General features: G+C 38.1%; 1 protein-coding gene across 1 annotated transcript; it reads right to left on the bottom strand.

Annotated features, from left to right (window-relative positions):
• Positions 1-2,558: 2,558 nt before the first annotated feature.
• On the bottom strand, positions 2,559-15,748 carry LOC121962346 (cartilage oligomeric matrix protein). Its single transcript, XM_042512589.1, has 19 exons — positions 15,682-15,748; positions 12,097-12,170; positions 11,924-11,975; positions 11,367-11,515; positions 10,774-10,911; positions 9,809-9,886; positions 8,913-9,065; positions 8,153-8,257; positions 7,687-7,794; positions 7,436-7,595; positions 6,433-6,551; positions 5,808-5,860; positions 5,501-5,694; positions 5,225-5,403; positions 5,078-5,126; positions 4,347-4,543; positions 3,502-3,674; positions 3,101-3,240; positions 2,559-2,785 (listed from the first exon to the last, which is right to left on the bottom strand). Exons 1-19 carry the CDS (start codon positions 15,746-15,748, stop codon positions 2,727-2,729), a joined length of 2,247 nt encoding a protein of 748 aa, XP_042368523.1. The 3' UTR covers positions 2,559-2,726.
• Between the last annotated feature and the right edge of the window lie 1,359 nt (positions 15,749-17,107).

Raw genomic sequence — 17,107 nt, 5'->3', positions numbered from 1 at the left:
TTGATGGATTTTTCATTAAAGCTCACACTGGTGTATGTGCTCTTAAAGTGAAAAAAATTACAAAATCGTGTGATAACCATTTTAGATGCCTTTTTTTAACTGTCATGCCAACAAGGACGGTCAGCAAAAAGCAACTGTAAAGCTATGGTCACAGATGAGTGAGATTAACATCAGAAAATATTTGCCTCCCATTCACTTCCATTCAATGTGAGCAGAGATGTGAATACAACATTTACCTCTGGTAGTAAAGCAAATTTGAATCATTGTTCAACTTCGGTGAATTTTGACTGTCTAAGAAGCAGCCTCAACCAACAACAAAGAAGTATTACTGAGTTAAGATAAAACTCGTGAGCTCGTGTTTACAACATTGGAAGTTGTGTATGAAAAGTCGTGAAATCTGAGCATACAAGGTTGTGAATACGAGAGGGGGGTGCTAATATGGACTCTTCATGTGAATATGTTAAACACGACCCCTTTTTCAGGCAGCAGAAGTGTGGAGAAGACAGTGATTGTTTTTGTGTCTAACAAGCCACTTTTATTTGATATTGGCCAAAAAAAATTCAAACTGCCTCCCATTAAAGCTGCTGTCGGGCTGAGAGTGAAACAGAAATGGAGCATAAGAACAAAGAAAATGTACCAATATCATAGTTTGCAGTTTATTAGCAAGCTAGCCAACATTAGCTTGAAAGCTAGCTTTCCATGTCATTTGCCAGCATTTGCTCATGTGTGATTGTAGTCTACCCCGAGGGCATGTTCACGCAATGCAAGCGAGTGACCATCACTTGCCTATTTGTGGGCAGTGCCTGACACAGAAAGTCAGTTTGATACATAACGTTAGCTAGTTTGCTAATAAATGCTGTCTCACATCCCATGACTGTTTCCTGAGGCACCATCTCTTGTGTTGAATCTCCTTCACACGTAATTGTTTGCCAATGTTTGAGGTTGTAATTTCAGCGGTCAAAGTTCAGCTCCACACGATATGAAGATGTGGATTTGCTTTGCCACCGGAAGCGAACATTTTTTGTTCCCCTCTGCTCACATTGAAGTCACCGAAAAGGCAAATATTCACTTGTAATTTTGCTCATGTGTGACCTTACCCTTACACCAGCAAATGTTAAAGTTCAAGTTCGGCAGCTAATACACCATAACTTTGTTGTCTTTGCCTGAAACTTTCTTGATGGGAAAACTTTTCGTTCTCACATGTTGAGCATGAATTTGCATTTTGAGACTTTACGCTAATTTCATAAAAGTTTTACTGTGTTTGAGACTAAACACTGAAATATAGAAGGCAAAATTTCCAAGCTAACAAATCCGTTTTCCAAACGTGAGATAAACACTTCAAAGTATATTTTTAAAACTTACCTGCTTGTTTTATTCTGAGACACCATTGACTTGCATTACTTGTTATCACAGCTGATGTGTTAAAAAGCAGTGCAGCCAGAATCTTGCCCTGAACTGAAAAAGCAGATGAGTGAAACTCAAAAAGGAGTCCCAGGATAAAAGGAAAGAGTTGCTGCTCGGCCTTTACTGCTTGTTCCCAGAGTGTTTTAGGTCTGAATAAAATGTCCCTTTAATAACACGGGGTTTTCTAAATGACTCTACAACTCTCTCTGGAAAAACACGGTTTGAGTTCCACTTAAAGCTTATAGTGAGAATAGCATAAAATCACTGTTGTCCTGTAAGTCGTAGTAAAAGATCTGTAGTTATTTATTTGTTGCCATGTGATTCTCCTTATGTGACCATTTGTTTATAAGATGAAAGAAAAATGTCAATTAAATTGAATGTGGAAGACAGATTTTTCTCTGCACTTAGTCTTGATTTGCAGAATATGCCGATTAAAAGAAACTGTCCGATGTCATTTTACAACATCGCAGCGTGTTTGCTGTGGACCTGCATGGTGTTTCGACCCTGTTGTATATTGTCTTTGCTATCGTTTCTATTTTGTAATCTGTATTTCCAAATGCAAAATTTAAAAGATTATTTTGGATATGTGCATGCTTGTGACATGTTCAGAATGTTGATTTCCACTAAAAGCTGTTGAGTTTGAAAAAAAAAAAGTCACGTCTGTTACTGAAAATCAAATGTTTGACCTTTTTTTTTGCAGTTAACCAATTATTACAGGGCTTCACCATTAATATGTGCTTTTCTAGTCTTTTAAAGATGCTATACATGACAAATATAAATCATTTTCAACCTAATATGAATGATCAACAATTCACAAGTTTATATGATTATTTGTAATTTGCAATTTAAAAGTACCTCAAATTAAACATTTCGCAAATGCTAATAAGCAAACATTGTGTTAAACTAGAATCTGAATTTTTTAACCTGCACAATCAGCTGTGCAGCCACAGTAAATGGTTACAGTTTAAATTCATTCAGATGCAGCACATAATTTACCAAAATCCACATATATTTATTAGTGACAGTGAAATCTTTGCAATATTTCTTCCTTCAAAAGTATACATAGAAATGTAAATATACAGTAGACAATATTTTGTCACAATATTATTTAGGGTTTGGTAACAGCTAAACAATTCGAAAAGTCGTGTTATATTTACGTTTACTACTCTGGCATTTCCTCTTCTGTCAGAACAGTTTTTACTTTCAAACTTGTGCGGTGGGCTTTTTTGTTAATAATTTTTTGCAAAATGATTATTTTATTTCTGACTCCAGTTGTGCTTTGGAGAGTGTTTCCCAGAATTCCCTGGGCTTGTTTATTGTCATCAGGCCACCAGCTGCACCTGCTGGGCTCTGTAGGTGTCAAAGTCCTCAGGAAGAGTGTCTGCAGAGAGAAACAACAGGAGGTGAAATCTCTGTCTGGTTTACAGTTTGAGCAGCCGAAGGAAAAATACTCAACATTGAGTGAGAAAGTTACTGTTGTGGCTGCATTCTTATCTCTCTCTCTTTTTTTTTAAATTTGTATGTAGCTATATTTGGCTGTTTTTTGGCAAAGCTGAATGAAACAGGTGAACAATTTTTTTTTCTTTTAACTTTAAATAGCTGTAGGCTATGTACAACAATTAGCTGAAAAATTTTGAAAGCACACTTTAATGCATAGTCAGAATCTTCTTATTTTAGAAAGTGAAACTCTTCTCACCGTTGCAGCGGTAGCGCAGGTTGGCCCAGATGATGTTCTCCTGGGAGAAGCAGAAGACTCCCAGTCGACCTCCTCTCATTGTGGCGTCTATGATGACGCCTGTGTCCGCCACCATCTGAGGACCCTCGTAAAAACGAACCCTGCACACCAACAGAGAGCAGGTAATAACATAACACAACAACAAAACTTTTCATAATTGTTTGTAAAGACAATGATTAGGGAATTGGAAGGTTTATTCTTTTTGCAGTCTTTCCTGCGTCCCTGTCCTTGTGCAGAGGTAGGCTACATATGTCAGGGACCAACTGAATGCACAGACGTGAAATCCATCTCTGAAATCATCTGACTTTCTGCAAACAAATTGTTTTTTTTGTGTAAGACTATTCCTTGAACTCAGTCAGTACCTGATGTAGCCGTCAGCGGGTCGGTGTTGGAGAAACCAGCGGTAGGAAGTTTTGTCCTTCCAGCCAACATTACGTGCGTCTTTCCACAGTAGTTTGACCTGGTCGCTCGTGTCACCAGTGTGCCACAAGGCGTTCCTCAGATTTTCACCTGGACCCGTGTCCGACTTGACAGCCTTTTCAAAACAACAAATGAAAAGAAGTCTGAGTCTCTGGACTAATCTTTCACGTCCTTTGATTGCAGTGGATTACTTGTCATGGCAACTCTGTGTGCTATAAAACCATTGTAAAGTGTAAAGAACTGAATATTGTCACCTTTAAAAACACAGAATTTAACCTTTAACAAAGCGATTATGTCTTCCTCTAATACTGGTGATCAGTACTACTTTCTGATAAGACACATTTCAGTTGTAAGCCATTACCAGCAACAACTTCTCAGTTACGAGGCTGTGAAAAACTGTCCTCCAGCATGCTTTTCTGTTTCACTTTTTAATTCATATGTGAGACCCCTCTGAATTTTAAACCATGGATTTTTGGGAGAAAGCTTATTACTTATCGTTTATTAACATTAACTACTGACTAACTTTCACAGCACTTTCCCAGAAGGAAGGTGGTTGAGGGATCACCCTAATGAGGTTTTTCCACCACCTGGAAACCCCAAAAGCTGTTCATATTAATGGATTACAACTGATCTATAATCAGATCATTAGAAATGAATTATTAGCCATTGCAGATGATTTGCCTTTTATAAATGAAGCTTTATCTTTTCAGTTATTATTAAGTGGTAAACATATTTTTTGTAACTAAGCAGCTGAGAAGTTCCTCTGTGTCTGAACACAATATGCTACCTTCAGCTGGATGCCTGGCTCTGCCACGGCTCTGAACGGGTTCGCCTGCCAGTAGATCTGCTCCACCTGCTTCCACATCACCACGTAGAAACTGGAGCTGTCCTGGTACCCAAAGATAAATCCTGCATAGTCGTCATCCGTTACCGTATTTACGTGAAACGTCCCTTCAAAATCCACGCCGCTGAAAGCCGTGTAACCTGGTGGAGACATCAGAAATAGTCAGACATTTTTTAGGAATACACATCTGCTTTCTTACCTAATGTTAGATGAAAGGATTGGTATCAGCATACCGTTCAATTGTTATAGCAGCCAGTTAGCTTAGCTTAGCATAAAGACTGGAAACAAAACAGCTATCAAACATGTTCATTTTTTAGCTTTAGAGGTGCTAGTATGTTGCTTATAAAATTAAAGAGGGCAGTTGTGGCTAAGAGGTAGAGCAGGTCGTCCTCTAATTGGAAGGTCAGTGGTTCGACATCTGGCTCCTCCGCCTCGGCCACCAGTGTGTGAATGCGTGTGTGAATGGGTGAATGTGACAATGTTGTGTGAAAGTGCTTTGTGTGGTCAATAAGACTAGAAAAGCACGATACAAATAGAGTCCATTTACCATTTACCATTTGATTCAAGCGCTCTTTGGGTTGTGTTTGAAGTTTTTTTTGTATCCTCCACATGTCCCACTAAGGGTTTGTGGATATGCACTCTATTCCTTTAAATAGCAGATATAATACTCTTACCAACAGCCAGCCCAGGATCACTGTTCATAGTCTGGACAATCTCTCTTCCCTGCACAGACAAAGTAAATTTAAGCAGGATTCGAGAAGATGTTCAGTATTTTGGGACACACACACACACACAGAAAAAAACAAGAACAAATAGTTAACCTGGTTCAGCACCACCCAGTTGGGGTCGATCTGTGCATCTCCCTCCGGATCTAAAACCACAGTCTGGTACTCCCTGAAGTCAGTGAGGGTGACCTCAGCGTTTTCTGGACAGACGTCGATGGTGTCGATGATAGTGTCGTTGTCGAAATCTCTCTCACATATGTTGCCAATACCATCACCTGAAAAGATAAATATAAAGGCCGTCTTAAAAAAAACCCCAAACTTTTCTTTATTATTTACTGGACTGGACTTACAGTAGTTGGGGCTATTACCCACCATTAGAGTCCTCCTGCAGAGGGTTAGGGATTAGACGGCAGTTGTCAGGACCAGGTGGCAGCAGGTCTGGGATGCCGTCATTATCGTCGTCATCATCACACTCGTCTCCTATGCCGTCCTTGTCGGTGTCCAGTTGGGAGCTGTTGATGACGGCTGGACAGTTGTCCCGAGAGTCTTGGTGACCGTCACCATCACTGGACATGAGAGACTTTTACTGGCACATGCTGATTTTGGTCTCCAGTATGCTTGTTACACAGATAAATAAAAGATATATGTATATGATGTAATTGATGAGGTCACACAGTACCTGTCCTTGTTAGTGTCACAGGGGTCTCCAATCAAGTCATTGTCCACATCCGTCTAAAGATGAAATGAGTTATTGTTAGTAGGAAACTGAACAAAGTCAAACAGAATTTACTGCCGCTGTTGGTTTTCAAGCTTTTTTTGCAGATGTCATTGATAAGAGCTCTTAATTACCTCTCCATCATCAAAAGTTTTTTGCTTTTGGGGTTTTAAATTCTCTGAAAAACTACTTCAGTGTGTTATTTTGAGTTATATAGTTCATAACATGACCTTTTTTAATGCCACAGTTAAAGCAGAAATTGTATTTTGCTGTGGCTCAGATGGAAAAGGTGATTTAAGTTTTTGCAAAATGTGAAATCTGCAGTTGTTTGTCCATGTTGTTTGTTACTGTTATTCAAATCTGATAAAACTCTGTCCACACAGTCTGGATGAAGCAGATCAGTTTGATTTTTTACTGTTAAATTCGAACTTTCAAACTTTAATTTTGAATGTTGGGTATAAAGTTTTAAATGTGACAATTTTTTATACTTGGAACAGTTGTTGCAACGTTCCACTTTATAAATATATGATTAAGAGGTGACATCTTTCTCTTACAGAACCAGCTAACAACACATAAAGAGGTTTGTGACCTGGTCAGGGTTTGGGACATAAGGACAGCTGTCGCAGGCGTCTCCCACTTTGTCTCCATCACGATCTATCTGGTCAGTGTTGGGAACTCTTTTGCAATTATCCAGGTGATTCAGGATTCCTGAGAATAAAGTGGGAACCAGTGAATGTTGAGGTAGATTATATTATTCCTCCATTATTTTCGTTAAAGCTTTGTTTCTTCCTGCTTTTGGTATATAATTTAGCTGTACGTATTGTATGTGTCAAAGAACATACAGTCATAATTACATTATTAATTAACTGATAATGAATTAATTAATTAATTAATTACAGGCCTCTCCTGTATTAGCATTTACAAATATTGGTACGAAGAATCAAACTATACTATTCATTATATCCCATTTCTGCCGATGTAATGGTAAAAAAAGACCCTATTAGTTATTGTAAGGAGAAATTTCTTGATATAGTAACTTAGTATCTCAAAAGGATAACTTGGGATCTGTATCTCAAAATAATGAGAGATTTTTGCAAAAATAATGACTGAGTATCTTAAAATAATGACTTAGTATTGCAAATAGTGAGAATGTTTCCCCAAAGAATGAGAAACTCTCAAAATAAGGGCTTAGTATCTCAAAATAACTTTCTTACTTACTATTGCAAAAATAACATATCTTAAAATGACATAATGACATGACATAATATCCCAAAATAATGACTTAGTATCTCACAATGCTCAGAAACTTTCTTAATATAATGACCTAATATCTTAAAATGATGAGAAACTTGGTCAAAATAATGAGTTAGTATCTGAAAATAATGAACAACTTTCTCAGAATGACTTACTTAACTCAGTGTACTGAGAAATGTCAGAAAGTTACTCATTTTTTTCATAAACATTCTCATCATAATGAGTTACACATTGATGGATATGGGCTTCCACAGTTCTTAACCCAAAACATCAATGCTTAACGTGTGAAGAAATACCCATTGAAGTGACACAGTTTAAAACATATGCAGTATACTAACCATCCCCGTCAATGTCTTCGTCACACTCATCACCAAATTTGTCCACATCAGTGTCTTTTTGGTCATTGTTTTTGACGGCACGGCAGTTGTCGCAGGCATCACCAAAATCGTCCTCATCAATGTTTCTCTGGTCCACGTTAGGCACCAACACACAGTTATCCTGTAACACAGATGTACACAAGCTTTTCTAGATTTTCAAGTATTTCAAATCATTTTCATCATCCCAACACTGTCTGTCTCCTATAATGAACCTGCATATTGGGGATCCCATCTCCATCTGCATCGTCATCACAGGCGTCTCCAATTCCATCACCGTCAGCATCTTCTTGACCAGAGTTGGGAACGGTGAGACAATTATCCTGAAAAAAAAAAACACATTCTATTAATATAGACTGAAATCAGATGTAGTAAAATTACTGACAGTGTTGGATATGTAGTGTTATGGGTCAGTTTCTCCCACCATGAAGAACATGCTTCAGTTTAGAGCTGCTAAACTGAATAAAGTTTTAGCTTTGAAATTTGGTCAAATTGTTCTTTTCTGACAAAGTGTCAACAAAGGTTTACTTTATACACTCATTCAATTTCTCAACAGCATACATTATATTATCATATCTACATATAACCTGTGAATATTTGATTCTTTGCAGATGACTACATTATGATCATTTATGCCGATTATGTGTCACTAATCTTTAAAGACTTCTTTTGGAGGCTCACCTTGTTACAGTTCCTCTCAGGACAGGCCAGTCTCTCATCGGGAAAACCATCAATGTCAATGTCCGGCCCGCAGAGGTAGCCGTTGCCAGCCCATCCGACTCCACACTGTGAGTATGGATAATGTTTTATGTACTGTACAGACTGTTTTCATTGCCCCAGTTGCTTACTGCACACAGCACCAGATGACCTTAAGTGCTCAAACAGACCTTTGGTTGCACGGTTTCTGGCTCAGGTACTTAAAGTTATATGTTTCACAGAGTTAGGTCAAATCTGTTTAGCAGCTTTGTACAAACTTATATATTTTAAAGCTCTACCTGGTGGTCACAGTTAGATGAACTTCTAAATAACTGTAGCAGTAAATTGAGTATAATTGGTTCAATTTGGCACAGGTAATGGATAGTGAAGAGGAGGGGTATCAAAGACAGAGTGCTCTTACAAAAGATAATAAATATTCCTGTTTTTCACATGATTTATTATGATTATTTTTTAAAGCTGCTTTAGTTCCAATTTTATGAATAAGTCTGAAAAATAACAAATAGGGGCTATAACAATAAATCTTCCCATTAATAAGACTTTCTCAGCACAAGGAAACTAATGCATTAAAACTTTAAACAAGTAGACAATGAAGATCTTCATACTTTAAAATCATAGAACATTAAAATCCCACACTCCTGTCTTGGGACAGCTAAAGTGTGAAACTGCCCACTTTTGCTCTGAGAGATGTCAACTCAGAACAAAAAAAATAGTTTGATTTACTCACCTGACACTCAATTACACCATCTCGATGGACTGTGCATCCAGCGCTGGCGTGGCAGGGGTTGGGTTGGCCATTCCCACAGGCTCTCTCTGGCTTACAGCCACGCCGCTGATCCCCAACATAGCCGGTCTTACAGGGACCACACCTGAATGAGCCCTGGCGACACAGAGGAAACAGAAGTATTAAATCACTGATAAGGGCAAGGATCACTTTATGTTCTCACACTGGTTTTATTGTGATAGAACCTCCAAAGATTGCACCAAGAAGCTAATAGGAAAACCTTTGCACCATATTGGATTTTACACGAGTTATACTTACTATACTAGATCATGAAGTGACATGGAATACAGTCGCCAATGTTAAATTTAAGCTCTACTTCCATTCTTTAGTATTAGAAGACATAATGGAGGCAAAACAAACAAAACGACATAGGCAGTTGGCTTGCATTATTTTGGCTCAAAATTGATCACACACACACACACACACACACACACACACACACACACACACACGCACACACACGCACGAATACCCATGACACAGTGTGACATGAAATTATCCTGCAATATTGCTGTTATTTTCACAGAATAAAGGGGACTTAACAGATACTGTGGACAGAAGTGACAACGGTAAAATGTGGCACCAAAAGTACAGATCGGCGAACTGACTCAGTAATGTCAGTTATACAGAAATACTAAATATCTAAAGTTTGTTAGTATAAGCCACCATAAGCTACCAGTCAAGTGTGGCTAGTAAGTTATGGTGCATTTTCCTGCTTATAAAAACAACTTTTCTTTCATAAGATATAAGAGATATCCTGAATTTTCTTTTAAAGTTGCCTAATCTCACTTTAAATTGCTGTTGTTGGTTTATTGTAAATTCCTATTGTTAATACTCACAGGGCTGTTCATACAGATGGAGTTCTCCACACAGCCTCCATTGTTAAGGCCTTCACACTCATTGATATCTCTGCACACCTTGACAGGACAAACACGCAGAGAGGACATCAATGGAAATAAGAGGCTGGAAAAAAATGAAGCGCGGCAGAGTGAAGACAGCTGTGTGTCGAGGATGAAGGTGGTGCTGAAACAGTCCAGTGCACCCAGTGTGACATACTGTATGTACAGAAGGGAGTGAGGAGGTGTTGATGATGCATTTTGAAAGGAGCTGCTGAGAAGCAAAGATAAACATGTTGAGGTGCAGACTGGAGAGTTTCTTTTCTCAAGGTTATACCAAAAAACATTATATAACATTATTTTTTAAATTAAATTAGCATCATTCAGCATGGTACATTTCACAGTTATTTTTAAACATTTGATTACATAGGTTGCCTATCTTAATCGTCAAGGGCAATTAATCTTGGAATACAGTTTAATATATTGATATTGTTATTGTCATTTAAATGTGTTATACATAATAGTTGGGGTGCAACGTCAAGAGAGACAGGAGCCCCCTTTATATATATATATATATATATATATATATATATATATATATATATATATATATTATATATATATATATATATATATATATATATGAAAAGTGGCCCCTGATGACTCAAACTCCCATAAAGGCACTATATAGTGCATCGCCTTTGAATAATATCTGTGATAAAATGTACTTAACTTACAAGCTTTATCATAGGAGGGTTGTAGGACATGGTCAAAAAGTATGTAAGTGGACCTTTTTTGAAAAATTGGGGTTTAATTGAGACTTTTTTAACACCATTATGTGTTCCAGAGTATTTCTTTAGCCTTTTGTTTCCTTATTTTGTTAAAGTACTGATAGTGACAGAGGTATTAGTTTAGAGGAGCTGAACAGTGTGCATTTGCATGTGGGTGTATACGGAGATGATGCTGACCTGTTTGTTGGCTGTAGCGTAGGCAAGGCCAACGCCCTGGATCTGGGGGCCAGTGTATCCAGGAGGACAGGCACCACAGCGGAAACCTGGGGATGTGTTTATGCACCGCACACCCATGTGGCATGGCATCACGGTACACTGTCGACAAAAAAATCCCAGAAAAACACATCAAGACACTTTATTAGATGAATATATTAAAATTTGAGCTTTAGGATAATAGGTGGAAGTTCATTAATGACAATCTAATGCGGATTGATAGAAGTGACGGACACAGGTGCTTTTATTTATTACAGCTGATTAGACCACAGATTGAAGTTGGGTTGAGCTTTGCTGGTAGGTACGTGAGGTGACAAAACTACATAAACTCATAAGAATAAAAGAGATGACACTCTACCGTCTTAACAGGTGCAACAAACCCAGAGATCTAATCAGGAATTAAGTGAAAACATCCATGTGGATGGACCATATTGTTGCAAGACAAAGAAAATGGAGGAAACCCTTTTCACTTTATAATGACTTAGAGGTAGATACTTTTACTATCACAAAGATGCATTATATTATTTTACATTCTATCCTATGATATCTCTGTGTACCTCATCCACATCAGTGCAGTGGGTACCATTGCCCTCCATACCCTCTGGACAGGGTCCACACTTAATACCCTGAGGTGTCTCCTTACACTTCACCCCTGGGTGACAGGGGTTGGGCACGCAGGAGGGACGAGGCTGCATTCCTCCCATCCCTGAGGAGAGAGAAGGTTTGTATCATCTAATCCGATTTGTTTGCACGTATGTTGTAAATTTGTTAGTTTCATATGACGTCATGAAACTCCCATATAAATATATTGTGTCAGTGTTTCTTTATGTTATTTTTTTATACAGGTTTCCTATGCAGGTCTGTAAATCTGAAAAACTTTAAGAGAAGAGTTTTTGAAAAGTTCAGCATCTATTTAAAACAATGTTGAAAAGGTAAGAAAATTATCTGTCATCATCAGCATAAAATTACCTACATAACAACCAAAACTTCACATTTAGTTGTAAATTACAGCTGTTGGGAAAACATTGAATGTTAAAATAGAAAATGTGTGTTGCGTTCACTATCATGTAAGTAAAGTGCTGATATAAATTTCCTGCTCAGTTGGTCAGCTTACCACAAGCTTCACACTCCATCACAGTGTTCTTCAGGAATACGATCTCTTTAATCTGGAAAATACAATCAACTGAATGTTTTTTGAATCATTAAGCCAATCACACATCAGATCACATTAGCCATCATCAGCCTCATGCACAGATACATATTAAGCTCATGTTTTCTATGTTTTACCTGCTGTTTCAGAAGCTCTCTGATCTCAGCCAGTGCGAGATTCGTCATTTTAATTTGACTGATAATTTCTCCATCTGAAAAAAATAAGAAAAACAAAGTTTCAAGAGATACATAACATAACCACGGGTATTATAACCAGCTGAATTACTATTGAGCCAGTCCACACATACACAGTGTTTTAGCCACGGACTCTAAGACAGTTTGAATTTTTCCAGTCTATAACATAGTGGTCATGGTAAGAAACATTTGGTATTGTTTCAGTATTTTACTAACAAAACCTAATACTTAACAGATTTAAATAATAAACTTCTCCACTTTTACTCCCCTAGCTTTACCAAGTTGTATGATTGTTTGTGCTGCTGTTACGAAGACAGCTAGATCGCTTTCTATATTCTACCAACAACACGACACAGGACACACTGCATTTTGTTTCCACAGTTACTTTAGTTGCTCCACCATGGGCCATTTCCACTAGTGTGGGTGGTAATGCATCAAATTTACATTAATACTCTTTGGTAACTGGGGATAGCTACCAATAGCTACTGGGGAAATGGCACTATTTTCTTCCTATTTTGAATGCGTGATGGTCGACAGACTTCCTTTCTACAATCAATTGGGCCTACATTTTCCCAGTAGATAGTAACCGGTGCCATCAGAATTGTACAGTGAAGAGGAGGGATAATCCAAACGCAGATGGTGTTATTGTTCTAAAGTCATTACATTGTGCAATTAACATTTACATAATAATAAGATAAAGCAAAAAAAGTCTATTTCTACTTTAACCTCAGCTTGTTGGTTTCAATAAGTGAAAAACTACGACTACTACTACTACTACTACTACTACTACATTTTATTTAATAGGTGCCTTTCTAAAAACCCAAGGTCACCCTGCAGGGCATAGAAATAAAATCAAGTACCAACAAGTTAAAAGCACACAGAACAACATACAAAGAACAGTAAATGTAAGGATGCTGGGGTTGGGGACACAGGGTACAGTGAGTGTTAGAGTGAAAAAGTCTCAATAAAATATGTAGAATGTCTTAATTGTGAATTAATGTGTTATTACCACCTACATATATAGGAGACAAAAGTGCTGATGGAGGCCCAGATAGCAGAAGTGTGAAGTGTGTGTGTGAGTGTGTGTGTGTGTGTGTGTGTGTGTGCGTGTGTGTGTGTGTGTGTGTGTGTGTGTGTGTACAGTACGCAGATGCATGCCTGCAAGTTAAACATCAAACAGTTTTGATCAAACAACCAAACATATTGACATCAAACTGCCGCATTTCACCTCATCAGTCTTCCTGGCGGCTGAACATCTGAGACCAGAAGCTCACTCAGCAAATATGGACATGTGTGGGGAGGAACAAAACACATGTCCTCCTGTACAACATGATCCACTGCCTGTCGGATACCAAAGTCTACTGTAATACCTGTCGTTCCTCAGTCACCGCAGGCCTCGCTTGTATCCACCACCCCCGCATTCACTGGAGTCAGAGATGTTTTGATTGCAGCTGTGAAACTGATTTTCCAGATATGGAATGATACAAGATTTTCTGGAAAGGACATTCCCCTGTGCTACCAGGAACTAAACTCCGTGGGTGTCTGTGCATTTGTATGGTTAAACAGAGTAAGTGTTCTGGATTTTTAATGTGGATTCTATAACATTTATATCAACTATCCAACAACGCAGAGATTGTCCTGATCTGCTCCTGAGGTCGTGTTTTTCCTTTGTTTAATGCCATTCTTTAGTCAAGCTTAGTGTTTCCTGTTTTATTTTGTTACTCTCATCGCCTCTTATTTCAGGTCACTTCACTTCCTGTCCTTGTGTTTTCCAGCCAGTTTTGATTGTCTGCTCTCCCTGATTAGTTTCACCTGTCCCTCACTGGTCTTGCAGTCTACTCACCTGTTGTCACTTCCCCAATTAGTATCTCCCTACTTATACCACTGCAGTTTCTTTGTTTGTTCTCCTCCTTCGTTGGACTTCTGTTACCTGCGTTTCTGTGCCTGCCTGATTTTACCTGCCTGATTTTGGAACTGAAAGCTTTTTTTCTTTTCTTAAAATAAATCTTTGAATTCATCCCGGTGCTGCTCATCGACATTTGGGTCCTCTCCTGCTATCTGCCAACACCTGGCGGAAATGCCCAAAAGAATGTTTTTTCCTTTGAAACAAGGCCGTGTCACATTTAAATGAAAAAATAAAACAACCTTCCTCCCAGAAAAGAAAAGTTCAGTGACACTCAGAGATTTCACTGCTGCAGCTTCATTCAGTCTGCGTTATGGAGGCTCATGTTAGCTAACTTAATAGTTGTGTAGCTGAAATTACAGAGGAAATTCAGTCATTCTTAAGTTTGCTCCTGTCTCATTACATTGTGGCTGAATTTACACTTAAAGTCTTAATATCCAAATCTGGTTAACTGCCGATATCTGATCATTTTTGACCACCTGCTTACATCTGCTCTTGAAAGTGACCCCTGTATTTTTGCCTGAACAGTTTATTTGCCCCAAAGCTTAAGAGATAGGTAACTTCTGCATTTGACCACTGGCTTTAACTATCATCCTTCATTGTTTTATTTTCCATCTTCCGAGTACATGTTATTACATCATTAAAATGTGCCATTTTCAATAACAACTGGCAGTGCCAGGGAATATCTGATCTGTCTGCTTTGACTACTGATTCATTTGCAGATATCCGAATAATATCTGATTTATTTCCACATATGAATGAGGCCTGAAACCAAACTGAGAATATCTGATTCCATGGCCGTCATGGCATTGTACAGCTGCTAAACACTGATTAGATGCTTACACTTTTTCACTTAATTTGCAGAGGATTTTTTAAAAAATCACAGATTCTCTGGTAGAAAGGTTTATCTCAAAGCAGGACAGGATGCTCAGGTGTGGTCAGATCCTGAAGCAACATGCTGCTTGTACTAACTGACCCAAAGACCCCACCACCACCCCTTCCCCCAGAGGAGCCGTATGAGGGCAGAGACCTCCTGAGCAGCAAGCGCAGGAAATGTGGTATTCCCATTAGCAGCAACTCTGTTTACTGAATGGATTCCACAGAAAAGATGCTGGAAATAAATCACTCTCACTGCTAATAGAAAAGTAAATGAAACTTTTTTTCTACATCTAAAGGATTACAGTGATTATTTTTCCTTATTGTCTACTTAGAAAGCCTTTGCACGGAAAACTCAAACTACTCCTCCATAAGCCACAAGCCACAATACTCATTTATTCATGAGATACTCAGGAAAAATAAATAAAATAAGCATAAAAAACAAATCATAATTCAAGTTTCAAACCTCTAACATATATTTTTTCATCCATGTTAGACATTTTATGCTTACTGTTAGATCATCTACTGCTTGAATAATGGTGGTCAATTTCCATAAGTACAGCTGTATGTAGAATTTTTCATAATCCATATAAATACATGTAAATAGTACCAGTGGACGGCTTTTACCAGTTCAGCAATCTTCTCTGGAAGATGTCTAATTTCCCCAAAAGATCAGTCAAGTTGTTGTTTCCCGCCTTCACAGCCCAAAGCAAAAATAATGTGTAAAAAACATAAACCATGTGTCTCACCTCTTTGTCCAGCTGCAGCGTGTCCTCCCATGCAGAGTGCACAGTTCAGCAGCAGAAACCACAGCATGGTTTAACCTTTGTTTACAGATGCTTCTGTTCAGGTACAGCTTCTTCTTTCTCTTCTGCAGCAGACTCACTGCTCCTCCTGCAAACCTGGACCCAGCAGTCTTGTTTTATACCCCCCTCCTCCCCTCCCTGGCCCACATCCCCATCCTCTCCCCTAAAACTCCTACGTAAAGCAATATTTATGGGAGTCCAAGCCATGGCAATAGGAGTTTGATTGCACAACACATTACACCCCCACATACAGTAAAACTGCATCTGAATGTTATCGGTATAAATGCTTCATTTTCATAAAGACAAAATGGTTTTTTGCTGTTGGTTGGTTGGGGTTCAGGTTAAAAAACTTCTTTTGTCTTATTTTTCTTTTAATGGGTTTTTACATTGTTTGTTCTTAGGGTTAGTTGGTTGTATTTTGGCCTACTTTTCAACAGAAAACTATAATCTGGTCTAATATAAATTTAATTTGAAGATCTGATGTCTGAATTTACTGAATTTTCTGCTTGTAGAAGTAAACATTTAGTATTTTTTTTCATTGTTATCATCTTCATACCTCAAGGAGAATTTATGCCTCCATTCACACTGCGTTCCACACTGAACAAGATAATCCTTTGTAGATCAGTTTTAAATATTTTTTTATTATTTATTTTATTAATGATTAATAAACCACTAATTATTTGGTTAAATGTGTTACCAATTTACTTACTACACACTGTAAACTTTATGTTTGACTTGTGGCATTACACAGTAACCATGGTTGTCACAAGTCAAGCGACAGTGACATATCATCAGTTGCCACTAAAAAAATGACTTTACAGAATGTTTATAAATCTATTATGTTTCCCTTTAATAAACTTCTGACATCTTATTGAATAAAAAATAAACTCAGGTTTCAGATCCAGTCCAGATTTTATGAGATACAGGCTCATGATTACAAATGCATTTGAATTTGTGTGTGTGTGTGTGTGTGTGTGTGTGTGTGTGTTTGTGTGTGTGTAATGTGATCAGCAGATGTTGGTTACATTCCTTGCAGTAAAGGTTTTGAGGTTTTTGGTCCAGATCTCTTTGATAAGCTCTCCATTCTCTGCCCGTTCCCAGCTGCTTGCTCACTGCCTTGCCCAAAGGAGCAGAGAAGTCTCACTCAGGGCCTTCGCTGGAAAAACAAACCCAGCAGCTCATTACTGTCATCATGCAAGAGGCCTCAATGCTTTACTCTGAAGTGGAAAAAAGTAGACATCTCTGAGATCTTTCCTCTGGTCTTTAAACTGTTATCAGCAGGGAATTAATGTTTGTAGGAATATTGTAAATTGTCTTATGTGTTTAATCAAAAAATAGACTATTAATGAATTTTCATCTCTGCTTGACA

Source organism: Plectropomus leopardus, chromosome 3 (assembly GCF_008729295.1).
Source record: "Plectropomus leopardus isolate mb chromosome 3, YSFRI_Pleo_2.0, whole genome shotgun sequence".
Lineage (NCBI taxonomy): Eukaryota > Metazoa > Chordata > Actinopteri > Perciformes > Serranidae > Plectropomus > Plectropomus leopardus.
The sequence above is the reverse complement of the archived record's forward strand: the minus strand, read 5'-3'. Positions and strand labels throughout refer to the sequence as shown.